The 24,357-nt window shown below is 43.1% G+C and overlaps 1 protein-coding gene across 1 annotated transcript in view; it reads left to right on the top strand.

Moving 5' to 3' along the window:
* The window catches only part of LOC134602725 (nuclear factor 7, brain-like), a 67,861-nt gene that overhangs the window by 29,430 nt on the left and 14,074 nt on the right, over positions 1-24,357 (top strand). Inside the window, exon 4 of the mRNA XM_063447901.1 lies at positions 9,438-9,671. Within this exon, the coding sequence (XP_063303971.1) occupies positions 9,438-9,671 (234 nt within the window). The remainder of the gene's footprint in view (positions 1-9,437; positions 9,672-24,357) is intronic.

Here is a 24,357-nt window from a genome sequence, read left to right on the forward strand (position 1 = left end):
ATAAGGACCAATAAAGTGGGGAGCCAATTTCATAGAAGGCACCCGGAGGCGAATATTTCGCGTGGAAAGCAAAACCATGTCCCCCACGACATAAGAAGGAGCCGCCCTGCGATGCTTGTCAGCCTGCACCTTCTGGCGAGCAGCGGAATCCACCAAAGAACGCTGAACCTGCTCACAAGTATTATGCAAACCAGCCAAATGCTCATCCAGAACTGGCATGCCCTGTGAGGAGAAAGCAGCCGGAAGAACGGGATGCTGGCCATAGACAATGTAAAAAGGACTTTTGCCGGAAGAATCATGAGTAGCGTTATTCCGAGCAAACTCAGCCCAAGGAAGAAGGTCAGACCAATTGTTCTGATGGTGGGATACGAAACAACGAAGGTACTGCTCCAGAGATTGATTGGCACGTTCAGCAGCTCCATTAGACTGGGGATGGTATGCGGAAGAAAATGAGTAATACCCATTTCCGAACAAAAGGCTTTCCAGAACCTGGAAATAAATTGGTCACCCCTATCGGATACAATAGATAAGGGAATACCATGTAATCGAAACACCTCTCTAGCGAAGATAAGTTCCCTAGACGTGGGCAGCTTGCGAAGAGACACAAAGTGAGCCATCTTGGAAAACCGATCTACTATCATTAGGATAACTGTGTTACCATTCGAAGGGGGTAATTAAACAATAAAATCCATGGACTGGTTGGACCAAGGTCTCTCGGGAACGGGTAATGGATGCAACAGCCCACAAGGAACTCTACGAGAAGATTTCATACAGGCACAAGTAGTACAAGCACCTATATAGTCGGTGACATCCTTGCGTAAGGAATCCCACCAAAAATACAGAGAAACAGCTGACACTGTTTTGGAAATACCAGGATGTCCAGCAGTCTTAGTGTCATGATACAATGACAGAATATCCCGTCTCTCGGGAACATCAACGAATAGTTTATCGGTAGGCCTCTCACTAGGTGCCATGCTTTGTTTCGCTAGTATGGCCTGCAAGAGGGACGAGGAAATAGAGAAAATAGTAGTAGCTATTATCCTGTCTGGGGGTATGACAGGAGTAACCTCAATCTCCTGTTTGTCAGCGGTTTCGAACTGTCTGGACAGAGCGTCTGCTTTAGTGTTGCGATCACATGGCCTATAGGTGATAATATAACTGAAATGAACAAAAACAGTGACCACCTAGCCTGCCTAGAAGACAATCTTTTAGCCTCACTAAGGTAGGATAGGTTCTTGTGATCTGTAAATATGAGGATGAGATCCTTAGTTCCTTCTAACAAATGTCTCCATTCTTTAAGTGCTAAAATAATAGCAAGGAGTTCGCGATTACCCACATCATAATTCTTTTCTGCTTTGGACATTTGTTTGGAAAAGAAGCCACAAGGATGCAATGGCTTTTTAGGCGACTCTCGTTGGGATAAGACAGCACCTACCCCGATATCGGAAGCATCAACCTCAAGTATATAGGGCAATGAGGGGACAGGATGCTGTAAAATAGGTGCAGAGGCGAACGTAGTCTTAAGGAATTCAAAAGCCTGAAGTGCCTCGGGAGACCAGGCACGAGTATTGCCATCCTTTTGTCATACGGGTGATAGGCGCTACAATAGAGGAAAAACCTTTAATAAAGCGTCTATAATAGTTAGAGAAACCAAGAAAACGCTGAATGGCTTTCAAACCTTGTGGTAGAGGCCATTCAATGACTGCAGAAAGCTTCTGGGGATCCATACGAAAACCTTTAGCGGAAATCAAATACCCCAAAAACTGGACTTCGGATTGGTCAAATAGACATTTTTCCAGTTTACTATAAAGATCATTAGCAAGAAGGGTCTTCAGAACTGTTGTAACATGTCTGTGATGAGTGTGTAAATCTGTAGAATATATTAATATGTCATCCAAATACACAATTACAAATGTGTGAGTAAAGTCTCTTAAGACGTCATTAATAAATGCTTGAAATACTGCTGGGGCACTACATAGACCAAATGGCATAACAGTATACTCGTAATGGCCAGATCTAGTATTGAATGCCGTCTTCCATCCGTGGTCTTTCTTAATACGTATTAAATTGTATGCATCTCTAAGATCCAATTTAGTGAATACAGTAGCATGTTTGAGCCTGTCAAATAATTCCGTGATTAAAGGTATAGAGTATGCATTTTTGATGGTGATTTTATTTAGACCTCTATAATTGATACACTGTCTTAAATCATCTTCTTTCTTCGATACAAAGAAGAACCCCACTCCAGCCAGAGACGACAATCTCTTAATAAACCCCTTTTCTAGTGATTCCTTAATATACTCCTCCATGACACGGTTTTCTTGAACAGATAAAGGAAACACCCTGCCCTTTGGAGGTATAGTGCCAGGCAATAAATCAATAGCACAATCGTAGGGTCTGTGAGGCGGTAATTTGTCAGCCTCCCTTTTGTCGAAGACAGTCTTGAGAAATAAGTACTGAGGGGGTATAACAGTAGACAAAGGAGGAGTAGTAGGAACATTAATAAAATTCAAAGGGGTGACTTCAATAGTACTCGTGGCAGGCTTCGCTCCATGATTTTATTTGCCCTGACTCCCAGTAGAAAATGGGATTGTGCGCATGTAACCATGGGTACCCTAACGCAAGGTGTGAAGAGGGAGAGGTGATGACCTGGAACCGAATGGTTTCAAAGTGTAAAACAACTGTATACATGTGTAACGGTACAGTTTCATGAGTAACAACTGGAGAACTTAATGGTCTACCATCTATGGCCTCAACGGCCAAGGGTATCTCCTTCTCTCTGATGGGAATGTTGTCTTTCTTAACAAAACCAGAGTCTATGAACTTTTCAGCTGCTCCGGAGTCAACCAGGGCTTGTATGTGCTCAGCTATTCAACTCTCTCCCATATGCAAAGAAACAGGGAGAAGCAAACGGTTAGTGTGACGAAACCAATCTCGCCACATTGTATTGGAGGAGCCTGGTTGCCCGCCTGCTGCCTCTGGACTATGGACCGGCAGCTAAAGGGTTAATTTTACTGTACAAACAGCCGTTCACCAACCTCCCCAGAGCCGTGGGAAGCCGGCCGGCGTTGTTAATTGGCCACCCAGAAGCTGGAGTGTGCTGCCAATTTACCTCCCTGAAGCTGCGGTTAACCGCAGCTTAATTGCCTGTTAACTGTGTGGCCGCTGTTACACTTAGCGGCCGCTAGGTGGCGCTGTTCTGGAGCTTCCCGGGCAGCCAGCACTTTTCTGCCCGGCTTTCATGCACCAAAATCGGACACTTTTCCGTGCAGGCACCGCTGAACCTCCAGCCCCTGGTTCTCATTCGTATGAATTTGGTGAATGCAGGGAAATTCGGTAGTTTGTTTTATGTGAACTGTAGTAACCCAGATAGCCTGCCATGGAGCATATTCGTATAATTAAAGACTTTAGCTCCAAGGCAATTAAACTGTATTCGTGTGGTCTGGGTGCCATTCACCTAATGTGCACCCAGACCTGAGCTATCTGGGGATATGTTACATGTCTGTGATTTATGTATAAAATGTGTCTGTATGTATTTTAAAGTGATAGTCTGTTTCTGTGTCACCATGTGCATAATGGAGCCTGGCCTTTGTCCTGGGAGATAATTGAATTACTTCATTAATTATCTCCAGGGCAGGGAGGAGGAAACCAAGATGCATTGTGGGAAAGTATTGTGGCTGTGTGTACGAAAGTGATACATGTCTGTCTGCTGTTTCAGTCTTCCATCTGGTCCCCTAGGGGAGTGTCCACCAGGTGGGAGACCTGCATAAATACAGGGGCAGGTAGCCAGGGCCGGACTGGCCCACCGGGAAATTTCCCGGTGGGCCGTCGGCACCTAGGGCCGGGGTGACCTGCGGTCGCAGGGAGAACTTGAAGGGCGGCCGCAGGGGAAGCTCTTCATGAGTCCGGGAGCAGGCTCTTCTGGGGGAGCAGGCTGTTCTGTCTCTGCTCCCCCTCCCTCGCGCGCTAGAAAGAGACCGGGGCCGGAATATGACGTCATATTCCGGCTCCGGTCTCATTAAGCTGCGCGCGAGGGAGGGGGAGCAGAGACAGAACAGCCTGCTCCCCCAGAAGAGCCTGCTCCCGGACTCATGAAGAGCTTCCCCTGCGGCCGCCTTTCAAGTTCTCCCTGCGGCCGCCAGCACAGCTACCAGTCTGCCCACCCACAGGTACTAAAAAATATGTATGTCAGTGGGAGTGGCTGTGTGTGTGTTCCATGCTGTGTGTGTGTGTCTCTGTCATGGTGTGTATGTGTCTGTGTCATGCTGTGTGTGTGTCTGTCTGTCTGTGTCATGCTGTGTGTGTCTGCGTCATGCTGTGTGTGTGTTCCATTGTGTGTGTGTGTTCCATGCTGTGTGTGTGTCTCTGTCATGGTGTGTGTATGTGTCTGTGTCATGCTGTGTGTGTGTCTGTCTGTCTGTGTCATGCTGTGTGTGTCTGCGTCATGCTGTGTGTCATGCTGTGTGTGTCTGCGTCATGCTGTGTGTGTGTGTGTCTGTGTCATGCTGTGTGTGTCTGTGTCATGCTGTGTGTGTGTCTGTCATGCTGTGTCTGTCTGTGTCATGGTGTGTGGGTGTGTCTGTCTGTGTCATGCGGTGTGTCTGTGTCATACTGTGTGTCTGTCTGTGTCATGCTGTGTGTCTGTCTGTGTCATGCTGTGTGTGTGTCTGTCTGTGTTACGCTGTGTGTCTGTCTGTGTTACGCTGTGTGTCTGTCTGTGTTACGCTGTGTCTGTATGTGTTACGCTGTGTGTCTGTCTGTGTCGTCTGTGTCATGGTGTGTGTGTGTCTGTCATGGTGTGTGTGTGTCTGTCATGGTGTGTGTGTGTGTCTGTCATGGTGTGTGTGTGTGTCTGTCATGGTGTGTGTGTGTCTGTCTTTCATGGTGTGTGTGGGTGTGTGGGTGTGTGTGTGTGTGTGTGTGTGGGTGTGTGTGTGTGTGTTTTTAAAAATAGTGTTTTACTCACCTTTTTTTTTTTTTTCTTCCAACGTCGTGCTGGTCTCTGCCTCTATGACTGAGATCATCAAGCTTGATGATCTCAGCCAATCCGCACTGACACAGGAAGCGCCTCTAGTGACCGTCTGAGTGTCTGGCACTAGAGGTGTCACTAGGAAGCAATGTAAACACTGCCTTTTCTCTGCAAAGTCAGTGTTTACATTCAAAAGCCTGCAGGGACAGGCTATAGACACCAGAACCACTACATTAAGCTGTGTGTGTGCGCCTGCTAGTGAGCTTGCATGTGTATGTGTGTGTGTGTGTGCCTGCTAGTGAGTGAGCTTGTGTTTTTATGTCAATGAGCTTATGTATATTAGTGAAATTGTTTGTCTATGAGGCTGTGTATCAATGAGCTTGTGTGTGTCAGTGAGATTGTCTGTGTCTGCATGTGAGTATGCTTACTGTATAATTAAATGTTTTACTCTGAAAGGACCAATATATTATATTAGAAAAAGCAATATATATATATGTGTGTATATATATATATATATATATATGTGTATATGTATGTATGTGTGTATATATATATATATATATATATATATATATATATATATATATATATATATATATATATATATATATATATATATATATATGTATGTATATATATTGCGACAATATATGGCGCAATGACTTATGGGGCTGGCATAGATTTTTTTTTTTTCCAGGGCTGCTTTGTATCCCCAGTCCGGCCCTGCAGGTAGCCCTGAATAAACAGACCACTGCTTGACCCTCAACACGGAGCCTTGTCTCGTTCTTGGGGGGATTCACTGTATGCTGCTGGAGATTGACTGCTAGGAGTGTAAGCTGATGTCTGCTTTTCCTGTTCGTCTGCTAGCAGCAATTCGTGAGGTTCCAGTTCGGGAGTTTGGAGTGCTACCTTATTCCCTGGTATGCAGTTAGGGAGTTTGGTGCATTCACCTATATCCAATTCGTGAGTTTTGGTGCTTTTACAGTAGCTGTGCCTTTTTGTGAAAAGGGGATTATCGCCTAAACAGACTTTTCCCCTTTTATGCTGAAACGGTCCATAACAGTTAGGAGGCAATTTAGGAGACTTGGATATCATACCCAAGGCCAGTCTCCTATAAGGTCTTAGGTGCAAGAGTTTTCAGTAAGCAAGGGACATTCTTATGCCATATGGTCTCTCCTACCACAGTATAGGCAGAGTCCGTCCCTTCTCCTATGTAATTTTTCAGTATCAGAGAGTTTGGCAACCCCTAATTGCATGGGTTCCTCCTCAGATACTTTAACACTCTCAGGTTTATCAACTCTGGGGTTAATAGGTGTAACCAAACATCTATTCCTGCTTTTAGTATAGAGCCTGTCACAAATCCTATTATCTATATTAATGAGGTAGTCAATAAGGTCCTCTAATGCAATAGGATGCTCCCTAGCTGCTACCTCATCCAATATAGTGTCAGATTAACCTTTCATGAACGCAGTAGTTAACCCATTATTGGTCCAATCTACCTGTGAAGCAAGGGTACGAAACTGGATGGCATAGTCAGCCACAGACCTAGAGCCCTGTTTAATTCTCATTAATGCTCTGGCAGCATTTTTTGACCTTTTTGTTGTGTCAAACGTTCTACGAAAAGCCGTAAGGAAATTATTGAAATCATGCACCATAGGTCCATTAGCCTCCCAAATAGGATTTGCCCACTCAAGTGCTTTATCGGTAAGTTGGTGCATAAGGAACCCCACTTTAGACCTCTCTGTGGGAAAGGAACGTGGATACATCTCAAAGTGGAATTCTATTTGATTAATGAACCCTCTGCATGTCTTAGAGTCCCCTCCATACCTAGGAGGAGGTGTTAAATGGGCTGAAGTATTAGGCAAAGTAGATACTTCAGGAAGAAGAGGTGTGGGAGTGTTAGTTGTGGTTGTTGGAATAGTTCTAGATAAGAGCGTCTGGAGAGCCTGGGCTATCTGATCCATACGGTGATCCTGCTCTACAAATCTTGTCTCATGAGAAGCCATCTGCTGAGCTAAATCTGCGGGGTCCATGTCCCTATCGTAATGTAACAAAAATATACCCCAACACGCAGGATTCAACTCAACGGAAGACAACACAGAGGGGAGATACGTCTACCGGACCTTAGAATGGCCGGACTCGCATATAAGAGAGGAGTCCAGAGTCAGGAGCGATCCGAGGTCAAGGGCACAAAGAGACAGCGTAAACTAGGACTAGCCAGGGTCTCGTACACAGTAAACAGCAAGCCTGCAAACAGAACAGATGAGTATAAAGAAATAACGTAGTCAGAAACAAAGCCAAGGTCAAGTACGAAGGAACACAACAAGCTCTAAAGGGAACTGAAACAGAAACCACGATAGGGCAACGAACTAAGGGAAAAAAGGTGAGTATATATGCCTAAACATCTATTTTGATTGGTCCCTGTCACATCCACGCCCCCAAAAGGTAAGTGTATGGGGAGTGTGGCATGACAGGGACCAATGGGAGGCCTTTGCCAATTTAGGCTCCCACTGTCCCTTTAAGAGCGCGCCCGAGACCCGCGGCGCGCTCTTAGAGTCAGACGGGACACGTGACCGATTCTCGCGGTCACTGCCCACCCTCCTGTTGCAGCCGTTGGATGAGCAGCAGGACCGTGCGCGGCTTGAACAGCAGCAGGACCGTGTGCGGCTTGAACAGAGGACCCCGGCCGGCCCCTGGAAAGGGTAAGTACCGCTACAGGTGCATCCCACTCTAAATGCCGGTAGTCTAAAGGAGTGGCTCCAGGCAAATTTAATATTGTGGGCCTGAAGTGTGTCTGTGATAGGCCTCCATTCCTTGCGTTGGCCAGGGTGACTAGGGCTAAGTCTTGTGGCATAGAAGTGAAACCTGAAGGTTATGTCTGGTGGTTGTGTGCTATTCTGATGAAGTGCTCCCAGGGCTCTATGTGCCCTGTCAAGTTCCCATCTGTATGCTGGGAAGTCGGGCCGTATTTAAGGAAGGCTAGCGCCTTCCCTGCCACCTGGCCTTCTTTGGCATCTTGCTAGGATGCAAGAAAAAAATGTGGGAAAGTACGTTGAGCTGTGAAGCAGTAGAATTATATCTTATGGAGGAGATGGTCTATTTAACCCCTTAAAGACCAAACTTCTGGAATAAATGGGAATCATGACATGTCACACATGTCATGTGTCCTTAAGGGGTTAATCTTGGAGGCCAAAGGGATCAGGTGCAAACTCACATTCATTTATATGTAGGGTACAGAGATAGGGATACGAATTTAAACTCCTATGCCACTAGCCAGGCCTAAATATTAAGCAAACCTATTGCGGCTACATGCAAAGTATGGAAATAAACCACACAGCTCGCTGTCAACTCCTTTACCGTATTTACTTAAAACGAATCTGTACTTTTTGGGGAAAGAAAGCCTCCAAAATTTGAATGCACAGTCGATTCGATGGCGCATTACATTTGGAGCAAAAATCTAAATTTTCTGGCAAATCCACACTGGCATATTTCATTCCTGAAAGAGCTTGAGAAAGAATGGACTTAATATGGAACACTAACATTGAAATCCCATCAATGTTTCTATGGTTGGTGGTAATACATCTTTCCATTGTTGAACAATGTTGTATAGTCGTATCATCTTGTATAAAGACACATTACATAAGCCAGCAAAAAAAAAATTTCAGCTTCCAGGTTTCAAAAATTGAGGTGTGCATTAGATTTAAGTAAATATGGTATCTCTATAAAAGTCTTTATAACTGACACAAAGGCTAAGGAAGTCAGAAACATAAGATGGAAAATCTTTTAGTAGTAAAAATGGCAGAATGCATTGCTCATTGACTGTGCACATTATATCTATACATGTATGGGGGATTGTTCTTTCTCTGTCGGCCTATCTAGCAAGCTTTGCAGTGATGGACTGGCAGATTTGTACACTCTGCAGAGCTGCAACCCACTGGTTACACACTTTGGCTTAATCCCTGTTTTGACAGCCACAGATATCAGCTGTGTCTGCTACTTTCAAACATTCAGTGCACTGGGGGGGGGGGGGCTCTGCAGAACAAAATTTTCACTCGCCACTGCATCTTTTATTACGTGCTCGCAGCTGACATGCCTCAGGCATCTGTCGGTCAATGCTGTGTAGGCTGGAGGTACTTGGCATTTATAATACAGAATTGTAAATTCTGCATTATCAATGTGGTTGAGGAGGGGGCAGTGTTTGGGTGTTGAGGGGAGCCTAGGTTTTGTGAAACTGCTCCCAAAAGTAAAAAAAAAAGAAAGTTTGCCACTACACTACAGGTCTCTTCGCAGCGCACTGGTCTCACGCCCACCAATCACTCTAGTAATGAAAACTATTTAAGCTGAATTAGAAATCTGTCCTACTAGATCTGTTGATATTGCAAGACAAGATGCCTTTAAAGAAAACATGCAACACAAATGACAGTTATAGATGTGTGTGTGTACTAAATATTTTTTTTTTTTTTTGTAGAAAAGTGGGCATGATATTAGGCTAAAGATTGCTGCAGAATTCCAGACCCTACATGAAGTCCTACTAAAGGAAGAAAAGCAGCTGTTGTCCTCTGTAGATGAGGAAGAGGAGAAAGCGTTGGTTCGACTGCGGGACATTGTAAAGAAACTGGGCAAACAGATTGCCAGTCTAGCTGGGAATATCTCATTTATCCAAAAGACACTGAAGAAATCAGGCGATTCTTTTGTTTTGGAGGTACTTGAAGAGATGATTTCATTCTGTTGACTTGAGTGGAATGAATGGAGTTCAATGGAGTGTCATGATACATATTTAAAGAATAGACCTTGATAAAAGTATGAGGATGTACCAAAACTAAATTTATTGTTGGCAGCACAAATTGGGTAGCACATCCCTATCCCTAATTAGACCGGAAATTAATTAAAAAGAAAGATGATAATAATGCCCCCACCTACCCTCCCCACCCTCCGTCTTTGTGGTCCTGTCAGGTCATTATTTTGAATATTTTTTTACATTTTCTTCTTGACTTACCTGAGGGTTATCCTCCTCTGCCCCAAGGGAGTTCAGACTCTCTTTGTTGAGAAGCTTCAGGACATGTCCTCCCAAAGTTTTCCCCCTTTACTGACCAGGGGAAAACTTTCACCGACCTTTTCATTGAATGTCATTATTGAGAGTTTGCAAGACATTTAGCTTGCAGTGGACTTTACTTCAAAAGCCTCAGCATACATAGTTAAGGCTTTAACCAGCAACATGGCTCGGTCTTTGCTAGAAATACCTTTTGGCTTAGGTCTTGGTCCCCAGATGCCTCTTCAAAGTCTTTGTTCTCTTCCATTTCAAGGTGAAATGCTGTTTAGCAAGCATGTGAACAAATGTTTGAAAAGAGCAGCTGAGGGATTAAAAGCTTTTCTGAAACAAGATAGTTGATGCAGGAAAAGTTTTCAAGGCAGAAGATGTGCTAACTTCTCTTCCTCTGAAGACTACAATGCTTATAGGCATGGAAAATGATATGGAAGATTCAGCCCTTGATAGGTAGGTTTTGTAGTCCATTGTGAAAGTGATCTTCTATGATTTCAATAGACTTGCAAGACACTTTTGTCCAGGTTCCCATTGCTCTGCAAAATCAGATTCCTGAGATTTGCTGTTAGGGAGGGCATTTTCAATTCAGAGCCCTTCCCTTTGGCCCAAATACTGCTCCATGAACCTTCTCAAAAGTGCTGGTGGTCCTTATGGCTTGGCTGAGAAAAGAAGACATAGGAACCTATCACTACCTGGATGGCATGATCATTCTGGAACAGTTGTGGCATATATCCATCACCAAGGAGGAACTCCACAGAATGATGTGCTTCATGAAGCTTCTGATGTCTTGGACAGAGGAACCTATTCCAGGTAGGTCTGGTAGCCATAATTCCTCAAGGTCAGCAGAACACAGTGGCGTCCAGTCTCAGGATAGTAAAGATAGATCTGGGAAATGGTCCCTATCAGACGATATTTTCCAGATGATCATGGCAAAGTGGAACGTCCTTCAAGCAGATCTGATGGCCAATCGCAGCAACAGTAAGTTAAAACGTACTTAAGAAGTTTTTATCCGGGGCGTGGTCTGCGGTTGGAGCGAGCTGGACGTGTCCGAGTGAAGCTCCGCCGGGATCGCCGGACCAACAGTGGATTAAAGCAATAAACAAATGAAAATACAGAGTCACAGTGTGTTACCCAAATGGATACCAAAAACACTCAAAACACCCGTGTGGTAACCTCTCTATCCACACTAAAAATCACAGCAAGTCATATACATACAGTGGGTGGAATGTTGCGGTTCAGGATTAAATATGATGGTATTGAGGTAGATGAAGTAAAAGGAGGGAGCCAATTGGAAATGGCTCAGTCCTGACGCCTGTGGGATAGTTAGAAGGGATCCCACTCCCTTCCAAAGTGCAGGTGATGTTCTGTATCTTTCAAAAAGGAATGCCCACGCCAATATAAAATTGGGGACTAAGTCCTTTTATTAGTAAAGTAAAAGTGGATGTACAGCACAGTAAAATGAAATGAAATAAAAATAAAATCAAAACAAACTTGATAAAATCACTAAAATTGTGCTAAAGTAAATAAGTCCACTGTGGGGTAAAAAGAATTACTTGCAAAACGCGTTTCGCCCAAGTCCTGGGCTTCCTCAGTTGCTAAAAGTGTCCTTCAGATGCTTTGTTTATATACCCACTTCAAAGGGTGTTCGTTTCTGGGTTCGCGCCGGTATCTCCACTTCCGGTCGCATATCAATGACGCACTTCCGGTCCGCGGTCCTGTTGTTGGAACGCATGTGCGTTCCAAATCGTCAATAACTTTATTGTTCTTTAGTAAAGTCCCATACACATATCTAATCCAATATCCCCTTAGTAAAATGCATAAAAGAGAAAAAGGGGTTAAAGATCTTCATATATAAACCATCCAAATGACCAGAAGTATATAAATAAAGTTAGTATTGGGAATATATGGTAATAGGGGAAATAGTAGACCTGTTGAAAAGATGATCAGCAAGTGTCATCTTTCATAAGTGAAACGTGCAGCATTTACAAGTACATAAAATTAAATAATGTGGTAAGCATCAATGGGAGTGTATGATTTCTAAACGGAATTTAAGGCATAATTAATTATAAAACGAAATTAAAAATTGATTTTAAAAGATTATAAACGGAATTAAAAGCATAATCTAAAATAAAACTTTTAACCATGCATGTTATAAAAAATGGCATATTTCAAAGTCTGCATTGAGGCCGTTAGGTATGAGGGTGTTGAAATTAAAAATGAATCTCATCTCTTCTTTACCTAGTTTGTTAATATAGTTGCCTCCCCTCCAATCCTTTTTAACTAATTTTATTGCACAAAAGAATAGTCCTGTAGGGACAACAATTTTTTCTGGTTTCAGGATTGTTTTTACTTACAGATCTGCGGTACAGCGATGGGCACCAAGTTCGCCCCCAGCTACGCAAACTTGTTCATGGCATACTGGGAAGAATCCTTTATTTCTAGTGGCCATGAATGGAGGGCGAACTTGGTGTCCTACCGCAGGTATATAGATGACATATTTTTTATCTGGACAGGCAGTAGTTGTGAATTAACCAAGTTTTTAGAATTTCTTAATACTAATGTTTGGGGCGTTAAATTATCTAGCGATGTGAGTAACAACATCAATTTTCTAGATTTGAATATTTATATTAAAGAATCGCGTATTTTTACTAGGAACTACTTCAAACCGGTGGACTCTAATAGTTACATTAACAGAAATAGTTGCCACCATAAGCCCTGGCTAACTAATGCCCCCAAAGGGCAGCTTAAAAGAATCCGGAGGAACTGTAGAGAGGAAACGGAATATACCAAACAGGCCGAGTACATAAAACAACAGTTCATAGAGAAAGGGTATAATGAGGACGCCCTAAGGAAGGATATGGAAGAAGTTAGACTCCTGGAAAGAAGCCAACTTTTAAAATACAAACCCAAAATAGTGACACACAATTACGATGGAGTTCCTTTCATTAGTAAATATAATGGAAACACTAGAAAAGTACAGAAAGCCATCAACAAACACTGGCACATTCTGAAGGACGACCCCATACTTAAGGATATTTTACCTCCCAAACCAAAAATGATTTTTAGAGGCACCAGCAACTTAAGAAATGTGCTGGTTAGAAGCAATTTAGAAACCACAACACCTAAGCACTTTATTAATGACCTGATAGGATTTTATGGGTGTGGAGAGTGCCTACCATGTAGAGCTACTAAAAACAGAAAAAGACACCTCATAGACATAAGTGCAATAATAGGTCGATCGTATAAAATTAAGGACCACCTCACATGCCATTCGAAGGGAATTGTTTACGTACTAAAATGCCCATGCAATCTCCTGTATATAGGAAGAACCATACGACCCCTAAATGTACGGATTGCAGAACATGTCCGCAATATAAAAAAAGGTCTGGAAACGCACTCTGTCTCTCAACACTTCAAAACTCGACATAACCAGGACCCTACAGGACTATTCTTTTGTGCAATAAAATTAGTTAAAAATGATTGGAGGGGAGGCAACTATATTAACAAACTAGGTAAAGAAGAGATGAGATTCATTTTTAATTTCAACACCTTCATACCCAACGGCCTCAATGCAGACTTTGAAATATGCAATTTTTTATAACATGCATGGTTAAAAGTTTTATTTTAGATTATGCTTTTAATTCCGTTTATAATCTTTTAAAATCAATTTTTAATTTCGTTTTATAATGAATTATGCCTTAAATTCCGTTTAGAAATTATACACTCCCATTGATGCTCTAACCACAAGTTTCTTACCACATTATTTAATTTTATGTACTTGTAAATGCTGCACGTTTCACTTATGAAAGATGACACTTGCTGATCATCTTTTCAACAGGTCTACTATTTCCCCTATTACCATATATTCCCAATACTAACTTTATTTATATACTTCTGGTCATTTGGATGGTTTATATATGAAGATATTTAACCCCTTTTTCTCTTTTATGCATTTTACTAAGGGGATATTGGATTAGATATGTGTATGGGACTTTACTAAAGAACAATAAAGTTATTGACGATTTGGAACGCACATGCGTTCCAACAACAGGACCGCGGACCGGAAGTGCGTCATTGATATGCGACCGGAAGTGGAGATACCGGCGCGAACCCGGAAACGAACACCCTTTGAAGTGGGTATATAAACAAAGCATCTGAAGGACACTTTTAGCAACTGAGGAAGCCCAGGACTTGGGCGAAACGCGTTTTGCAAGTAATTCTTTTTACCCCACAGTGGACTTATTTACTTTAGCACAATTTTAGTGATTTTATCAAGTTTGTTTTGATTTTATTTTTATTTCATTTCATTTTACTGTGCTGTACATCCACTTTTACTTTACTAATAAAAGGACTTAGTCCCCAATTTTATATTGGCGTGGGCATTCCTTTTTGAAAGATACAGAACATCACCTGCACTTTGGAAGGGAGTGGGATCCCTTCTAACTATCCCACAGGCGTCAGGACTGAGCTATTTCCAATTGGCTCCCTCCTTTTACTTCATCTACCTCAATACCATCATATTTAATCCTGAACCGCAACATTCCACCCACTGTATGTATATGATTAAAGCAATAAGACCGTAAGTCTAGCGGCAGCTACCTGCGGGGGAACCCGAGATGGTCAAACGGGCCCCGAAAAAGCAAACAAAAAACACACTGAGCAGGGCACTACAGTGTCGGATCTATTTGCGGCCTCCCGCGTTATGAGGAATACCACCCAAGATGGCGGACGGGAGAGCACTGGAGGGCCTCGATCTCCGTCCAGCCCGGGCTCCAGCGTGACACCTGGACCCCAAGAGCCAGATACTAAACAGATACTGGCAACCTTGGCAGAGGTAAGGACATACCTGGCAACGGAAATAGCCAGGAATACCGCCAAAGTCAAGGCGGAGATTCATGCGCTAGAGACCAGAACTGCAGTCCTAGAACAGCGTGTGGAATCCATGGTGGAAGCCCACAACACGGCTGCTGCTCAAATTAACCTGTTAACATCTAGGTTGGCGGCGGCTGAATCTGCGTTGGACGACCTGGGCAACCGCTCGCGAAGGAATACCATTAGGCTGTGGGGTCTGCCAGAACAGGAGGGGGAAGGCTCCCTGATTGAGGTGGTCTCCTCCATATTTAAACCGCTCCTCCCAAATATACCTTAAAACCACTGGCATATTGAGAGAGCGCACCGCACACTGCGAGCCCGCCGGGCAAATGATAACAGGCCCAGAGATGTCATCATCAAGTTTCAATTTTTTCAAACAAAAGAAGCTTTGAGACACGGGAGAGAGGGCCAAATTAAGTACAAAGGAGCTGAACTGACCTTGTATCAAGACCTGACGCCGGACACCCTGAGGCAGCGACTGGAATGGCGGCCTATAATGGAATTGCTCCAGCGGCATTCCATTAAATATGCGTGGGGACATACGTTTCGGCTGATGGCCTTTAAGGATGGTTGTTCTAGGATCCTACACCCGGTGGGCCGCGGCTTCTGGGGCCATGTAGCTTCCCTCAGAGTATGAAGGAGAGAGAGGCAGAGTGGGAGCTGCCGCATCGAGGGTGCGCACACTCCGAGGGGCTGTCCGCGGCCGCAGCAAGGGCAAGGATGGTGGCCGCCTGGCAGGTCTCGGTGATAATGACCGCAGAGCAGGACATCCCAGGAGGACTGAGAAAGAACAGCAATGTGGTGTTCTCCCTTTCTATCATGCTCCCTCAAAATTCCCAGCACAGCCACACCATAGAGTAGTGGTTACTCTATGATGTGGCTGTGCTAGGAATTGTGGGAACTTTGAGGGAGCATGATAGAGAGGGAGAACATCAACTTGCTTTCAGTGCGGTTCTCCCAGGGCCACAACTCCTCCAGGCCACAGGAGCTTCCGACCAGGGCCATCAAGCAGAGGCAGCCCCAGCATCAAAGCACAGTGTCCACACAGTGGTCAAAGGTTCAAATGGCCACCAAAGTGACCGTGGAGGCTGTCACCCCTCCCATGAGGCCCTCAGCTCAGTCTCATGCCTAAGAGAGACCAGAGGTTGAAGTTTGCAGGTGCAGCAGGCAAGGAAGAAGAAAAAAAGAAGTACTGGAGGTGGGACAGGAGCAGGAGGAATTTGAAGCACAGTCAGCAAATAGACAACAGTGAGTAACATGGTTTGAATTATTAATTTTTATCACACAAAATAGGCACACTCAAACATACAGACACATTTGCATACTTAGACACTTACTTACACAAGTACACTCAAGACAGAAGAATTTAGGGCCCCAATTTATTTGGCATATATCTGTTGTATTTTACAATTATTTTTGCTATTCTGCTATATGGCAGTACCCTAAAAACATATTTCGCCTAGATTAACCCCTTAACCACCACGTGACAGTCTACTATGCCATCATACAGTACAGGTCTTTAATGCTCCGTAACAACATAGACCATAATGCAGATGAAATCCTGGATGGTACCAGGAAATACCAGGTGTCTTTCAATACCTGAGAATGTCCTGGATCAGCTGGGTTCACAGTTAGAGGCCACAGACTGACAGATGAGATATGTACAGCACAAACTGAGCGCTGCACATAGCCCTTTAAAGCCTTTGAAATACCATGGCTGAGAAATTTCTCCCCATGCCCCATACTCCTGGATCGCTGCTGGGCTTTTCAGAGGAGAGGGGAGAGAAAGCTTTCAATATATACATTTTGCTAGCATTCCTGCTAACACAATGTACAGATAGAAGTTGTAACTGATGTAATTCTGACAGATATATATATACACACACACACACACACTCCAACCTCTGGCACTCACCATCAAAGAAAAAACAAATGTTTATTATTTATATATATATATATATATATATATATATATATATATACACACACACACACAATGCGCACAGAAATGTCGCTAATATCGAAGATATGTAATGAGCGCATATTTGCCCAGTCTTGTTGCTAGGTGCACATTCTAGCACAATAACATATTCAAAGTGAATAACACACTCATAGGACTTCTAAATAAACAAGATAACATCACAGTTGTGCAACCATTTCACCATTTTAGTCCCATTACCAAACTTTCCTTAGTATGTCAAGGTAGTTGGACTGAAACACATTTGCTTAAAATATATTTAAAAAATATTTTTTATCTTTCCTACCTCTACATCTGCAAACTATGCTGGCGCAACGTATTATTGGGCTGGTATAGAATTTTTTTCCAGGGCTGCTTTTAGTTCCCAGTCCGGCCCTGGCGGCAACCCGGTGTCATTTCTGCACGAGCTAGGGGTTCAAGAAACAGGAGGAATCACGGTTCCAGATGCAGCGATAGCGACGGTACATCCCCTCCCCCGAGATTGGTACACGGCGGGCGAGTGAGGTCAGACGGGTATTCTATTCCGTTTTGGGGCCAGCTCCTCGAGGGGATGGCTGGCAGGGGGGTGTTCTGCATCCTGATTTTGGGAGGAGGATATTTTTTCTATTTGCGGGCACGTTCTTCAGTGTTTTTTCAGGTTTTTTTTTGGTTTGGGGGTTCTTCTGCCCGCTGGAATTGGGTCCTTTTCACTCAGCTTCTCTTTCGGGGGGGGGGGGGGCTCTCCGATTTGTCGTGGGGAGGCTTCTGTCTCCTTGCAAAGACTCCTTGTGACGAGGTTTAGGGTGGTATTCCTATTTTTGGGCCCCTTTGGGGACATGTAGTCAGTGCTTATCCATGCCCGCACCCAGGTTTTCACCGAAGCACAGTGCAGATGCTAGCTTGTGCATGGACGATTAGAATTTCGAACCGGGACCTGGACTAAATTTTTTCCAAAATAGCAGACGGGTGGCGGGAAGGTTGTTGTGGGTGGCGGGGTGGATTGCGGCAGGGAGATAAATTGTTTCTTTCTGTTCCACAACTATTGCTTCATTTAATGCATGGCCTGCTTTCATTTCCTTAAATGTATTTATATTTTGGGTTGTTGCCATCAAGATTAAGCTGAGGCTAGCTGCTGAGATACGTGGCGGGGGGATACCATAATCCATCTCTATCTTTTTGTAAGTGTCACTCGCGCCACCTAGTAAAGCAATAACTCAGGGGGCCCCTTAAACACATTGTAAGGCGCAGGATCTGCGATTATGCGAGGGGAGGGGGGGGGGGGTCTCATGAATCTTAGCCGTTCCAGTTCCCATTTCCGATTAAGGGGACTGTACCATACTTTTTGGGCTTCACAATATTCACGAGGTGAGGGATAGTGCTATGCTCTACTCACCATAGCTCGGGCTTACTAGGGCTGACTTAGGCGTTTGTGTCACTACTGTAATCTTTGGTGGCACCATTAAGCTTTTTAAGGGATCGGGACGGCGGGGGAATCGTGGGACGGGCGAATTGATAGGGGTGGGGGAGAGCCCAGAAAGGTATGAAAGTATACTGACCCTCAGCAGATTGTAATGGGATGCCCCTACTGGGCACCTGTAACGGCAACGGAGGCTTACGACGATTTATTATAAGGATGCGGTCTCATTAAAAATTTGGGTTGGTCTGAGTCCCTGGTCCTGTAGGACCTCTGAGGAATACTGGAGGGACAGGGACTCACACCCCACACAGGCCTGGCTATCGGTAAGACCAGGCACCAGTTGTATATAATGTTTCTCGATTCTTTTCTCTCTTCTTTCCACTTTATTCTTTTTCTTTCCCCTTTTATTCCCTTTGCATTCCCTACCCTAATTTTCCCTGTAGGAGGGTGTGGGGGAGATACCCCTAAGGAATGGCCGGAGATTAAATGAAGTTCACCTGAGGGATGAGCGAGTCCAATCAAGGAGAGGGAGCAGGACGGCCGGTAAGAAAACATTGGTGTCGCATGCACTAAGCAGGCTAGAACACGGTGGCAAAACATGTTCCTTCCACCTGCAAGAAAGGTAAATTGGGTCAATTTAGGGCACATGCTTAACAATATGCCTTATCGTAGCGTGACGTTTGAGGATTTGCAAAACAAAACACCTTTGCGAACCTTTGATTTTTTTTTTTAGATACCTCCAGATTAGAGCTTATGCCCAAGACACTCAGGTTAAAAAAGTTGCAGAAGCACAGATGACGTTCTTTGAAAGAATGTGTGCGAAGGAACAATTCCCGAGCAGACTGATTTCACTTCTATACTCACAGTTGTGCAATAACACTTTAGAATGGGGAGGAATTACATACATATATAGACCAATGGGAGGCGGACTTGGGGGAGACACTGGAGGGAGTGGAGTGGCAGGAAATATGGGAGGCGGCCGCGCAGTCCTCTGTGTGTCTCACTGCAGGAACAAGCATACAAGACGCTGTTTCGATGGTATGCTACCCCGGTTAAGTTAAGCCGTATGAACCAAACTACTACGGACCTGTGCTGGCGGGGGTGCGGACTCAAGGGCACTTACGTTCACATGTGGTGGGAATGCCCAATAGCACAAGTCTTTTGGCGGCAGATTGCGCAGTTGCTACGAGACATATTTGAGAGAGAGGTTAAGCTGGACACATGGGTGTTCTTGCTGGCTAGATCTATGGAGAACTGGACAAAAGCAGAACAGACCCTGTTGCATAAGGTGAACCTAGCCGCTAGGAGAGCATTGGCACAGGTGTGGCTGCGGAGCGAGGCTCCGGAAATTGCTGTGGTAATTCGGAAGATTAAAGATAATTATCTTATGGATGACCTAACAGCCAGGGTTAGAGGCACAACAAAAAAGTTTGAAAAAGTTTGGGGCCCTTGGGAAGCCAGTGCAGCAAGCGCCTGAGGTACACACAAAAGATACTTCCCTGGATGGGATTAGATCAATTGGATATGGATTGGCCTGGCTTTCCCTGCACCTCCCTCCTCCACCCTTCCCTAATTTTCCCATTTTCTAAATTCCTACTTACCCCTCTTTCCTTTTTCTCTTATCTTCTTTTTTACCTACTTCTTTTTTTGAGAACTAATCGCAATTGTTGAAATAAAACCACTCAATATGTAACTAACTTACATTTCGAGAGGACATGGACCTGTGCGCACAGGAACAAACGGATAGCAATTTTTAAGTGATCCGTACATGAAAGCATGAGAAAGGATAGGGCATGTCCTCTCGACTAAAGAAATGTCTGTGTGGTAATTTATAGCTTTATCACGTCTTTTCTGATTTTCCTTTTATGTTTATAAATTTAAAATATACCAGGGAGGACAGTGTGTCAACGTTATACTGTAGGTTATTCTCACTCCAAGATACATTGGTGTAGTAAAAGTATGCAAGGAGTGTCAGTCTACTGTTCTTAAAGATGTAATGGGGACATGTCATACAAAATGTTACAACATCTTACAATGTTTCGATATATTGTGCTTTCACTGTAATGTTATACCTTGGAATAAATAAAGAATTAAAAAAAAAAGGTTTTATCTTCGGACCATAGGGAGAGACGCAATATCATGTAGATGGCAATTCAACCTGAGGTATGCATTTCCAATTGATACTCTTATGCTGGCCAGGAAGCGTTCCACTTCAGCTACATATTACAATGACTGCCTTCTTCTCATGATAACTCCCTAAAAAGATAAACCACATCTCTACACATAGGACATCTTGGAGTTCCTGAAATCTGGAGTAGGCAAAGGTTTGAGTTACAATACCCTGAGTGTCCACGTTTTAACCCTTCCTAACCATAAACAAGACTTTGATTTGGAAGCTGACAGAATTCTCAAAGCAGTTCAACACCCCTATTAAATCAATTGTGGCTCCTATTGGTAACATTTGTTTCTAGCACTATCCTTTTATTTATAAAATATTTTACCAGGTAGGATACATTGAGATCTCTCTCATTTTCAAGTATGTCATGGGTCCACAAAACATTGCATTGATACAATAGGGTAAAATAAAATACAAAGACAATATTAATACACAATATATACAAAATGTAACATAGAACAGGTAAGAAACCTATAATCAACCATGACAGGTGCATTCTGTTTTGAGATATGAGAGGGATCTCTTAAAGGATTTTAGGCTTGTGGAAGATTTGAAAGTGTGCGGGAGGTCATTCCATAATTGGGGTGCTTTGTAGTAGGAAAAAGAGGATCGAGCAGCTTTCTTTTTGTATGGAGGTAGACTAAATAAAGTGCTGGTACTGGTTTTAGGGGATGGGAACAGCCAAAGAGAGCATTCTGCTCAGGTAGGGTGGCAGCTTCCCATAAAAACTTGCTTACCCACAAGGCTGAAAAGATGAAGGGTGCGTCTGGATTCCAGCGACACAGTTTAGTTCTTTTAGCATGTCACAATGGTGGGTCACGTAATTACATTGTATTAAGCTTATTAAGGTGAGTGTGCGGTGCAGTTGCATATACTACATCCCCATAATCAATGATTTCCCTTAGCTGTACAGTCTTTTCAATTACTGTGGGGCTTAGGCAGGATTTGTTTCTGTACAGGGCACCTTGTTTTCTATAAAGTTTTGATGCAAGTTTTTCTATGTGGAGGCCAAAGAAATAGATTGAGGTCTAACATACCAAGTATTTTAAAGAGTGGAAGGTGGTCAGTGTGCCATTTGATTTTGTTTTGATCATAGATGGGGATTTTGTAATCTGTGTAATTTAGGTAGTGTTACAAAGATCATTTTGACAGTTTTGTCAGTGTTTAGGAAGCGTTTGTTTTTTGTGATCCAATTTTCTACCTCTGTGAACTGGCCTTGGAGCACAGCCCCAAGCTGCGGTAGATGCGATTTTGTTTGCATAGATTACGGTGTCATCTGCGTACATGTGTACATTTGAGAATTTGCAGACATTAGGCAGATCATTTATAAATAATGTGAATAGTAGAGGGCCGAGAATGACCCTTGGGGAACACCACACGTGACTGGGAGATAGTTGCTGTCAGAAATGGACACACATTGTGATCGATCTGATACATATGATCGAAACCAGGTTAGCGGATGATCACCAATACCTGAGGTTTTTTTTTTTATTTGTGCAGTAGAATGTTGTGGTATACTGTGTCAAAGGCCTTTGCAAAATCAAGTAAAATAGGTCCAGTTAGGTATCCTTGTCCATGTCAGTTTCGATGTCATTGCAAACTTTTAAGAGGGCAGTTGTAGTTAAATGATTTTGGCGAAAGCCTGATTGATCAGGGGGTCAGTTTGATTGTTGGTAATACTCATAGCTGCATATGGACGCATTTTTCCAAGATTTTTAACATTACTGGGAGCAATGACATTGGACAATGGTTAGAAACCAAAGACTACTTTTATGGATAGGTACTACTCTTGCAGTATTTCAAATTTTGGGTAATCAGATACCAATGATTCCTTAATTAGGGTTGAGACAGGTTTAGCAATTGCCAGTGCACTGAGCTTCAACAGCATTGCTGAGATTTGATCAGGTCTAGACTGGTTTTTCATTTTTAGATTAAGGTGTTTCTTAATGACATTAATCGGTAAAGGTCTAAAATTGGAACTGTTCTATATTGGGTATTTTTGCAAACTTAGTGGGGCTTGATCCATATTTGTAGTTTCAGGATGTGTAATTTATTAGCTTGGCAATCAGGGTGGTGGATCATCCGACAAAATAATTGTTAAAGGCATTTGCTACATCTAAAAGTTGCAGGGTTTGGTTATCCACTTTGACAGTGGAGGGTTGGGAGTGGATTGGGGGAGTTTGTAAGTTATTCATGACTTTCCAAAAGTTTCTAGGGTTTGAAATGTTGTTCAGATTTTCACTTTTCAGATTTGTTTCGTGCATATTTCGCCATTGTCTATAAGCACAGTGATTGTTCATAGAGCCAGTACGCTTGAACTTTGACCACAATGTATCCCAAAACTGGTACATTTGAATAAGGTCAGCTGTGATCCAATTCATATGTGCCCCTTTTTCTCTCTTCTTTGAAAGTACCCTGTTGTCAGCTATTTTATTGGCAGACAGTTAGTTTGGGGTAAGATTAAAATTCAAAATGTATACTGTAAGTCACCACTTAGCAGATGTGACTCATTTTGTAACAAAATGAAAAAGCTCAGACACACTTTTTTTTTTCTCTCTATTCAAACTCTGGAATGCAGCTAATGTAAACCATGACCAGAGATAAGGCTCTTCTTACAAGAACTTGTGTCTGCAACAAGGGGGGGTAGAAAGAGCCCAGACATATATACCTATATCCATATATACTAACTATAATTATGTTTCACCATGTATAAATAGTACCTATGTTAATAACACTGAATATTCATTATTCGTAAACGATTAGCTGAATGTGTGTAAAAGATGTATATATCACATGATGTTAATTACTAAGTAATACACACCGTTTCACACGATCAGACCGTAACTAAGAAAACCAGATGCAGAAAAAAGAATACTAAAGTAATTTTACTTTTTAAATCTAATCTATTGCTACAAGGCTTAATTGTAAAAGAAAGTTGAAACAGAGGCCAAATGCCTCTATAGAGAGGGTAGTGGACGCATGGAATAGCCTTCCAGCTAAAGTGGTAGAGGTTAACACACTGATGGAGTTTAAGCATGCGTGGGGTAGGCAAAGGGCTATCCTAGACTTAAGATCAGGCCAGGGACTAATTAAAATTATTTATAAAATTGGGCAGACTGAATGGGCCGAATGGTTCTTATCGGCCATCACATTATGTTTCTAATGTGTCAAAATCATAGTTTATGGCCCAAAACCCAGACAGCCAGTCGGTACCCATTAAAGATAAGACTTATGAAGTCAAACGCATCACAAAATTTAATTAACCCCTTATACAAAGTAGTAGTTGGCATTCTTATATATATCTCCAAGCCTAAAGAATTTCTACCAAGAAAGTTGGTGAATATGCTGGTTTCATTTAATTTAAATACATTTTTACTAAAAGCAGAAATATACCTGGATAAGGCTGGTCAGACTTCAAACTTTGAAATCCTAATTAGCAGAGGAAACCTATGGTTCCACATTCCATTCCTGCAGGTGGAATAAATGAACAATATATTTACTGGTAAGTTGCCAAATTTAGCATATAAAGCTATTATCCTGAGATATCGACTTATCTGAATTTAGGAATACCGTATATACTCTAGTATAAGTCGAGTTTTTCAGCACATTTTTTGTGCTGAAAAACCCCAACTCGACTTATACTCGAGTGAGTGTCTGTATTATGGCAATTGCCATAATACAGACAGGGGGCTGTGGGGGCTGCAGAGAGTTTACTTATCTCTCCTGCAGCTCCCTCCTCCTCCACGCCGGTCCGGTCAGCACCTCTCAGCTCCCAGTGTAAGTCTCGCGAGAGCCGTGGGGTCATAGTGCGGCTCTCGCGAGACTTACAGTGTGAGCTGGCAGAGGGAGCTGCACGGACCGGCGCGGAGGAGGAGGCAGCTGACAGGAGCTGCAGGGGAGGTAAGTAAGAGCTCTGCCAGCCTCC

Source organism: Pelobates fuscus, chromosome 3, assembly GCF_036172605.1.
Source record: "Pelobates fuscus isolate aPelFus1 chromosome 3, aPelFus1.pri, whole genome shotgun sequence".
NCBI lineage: Eukaryota > Metazoa > Chordata > Amphibia > Anura > Pelobatidae > Pelobates > Pelobates fuscus.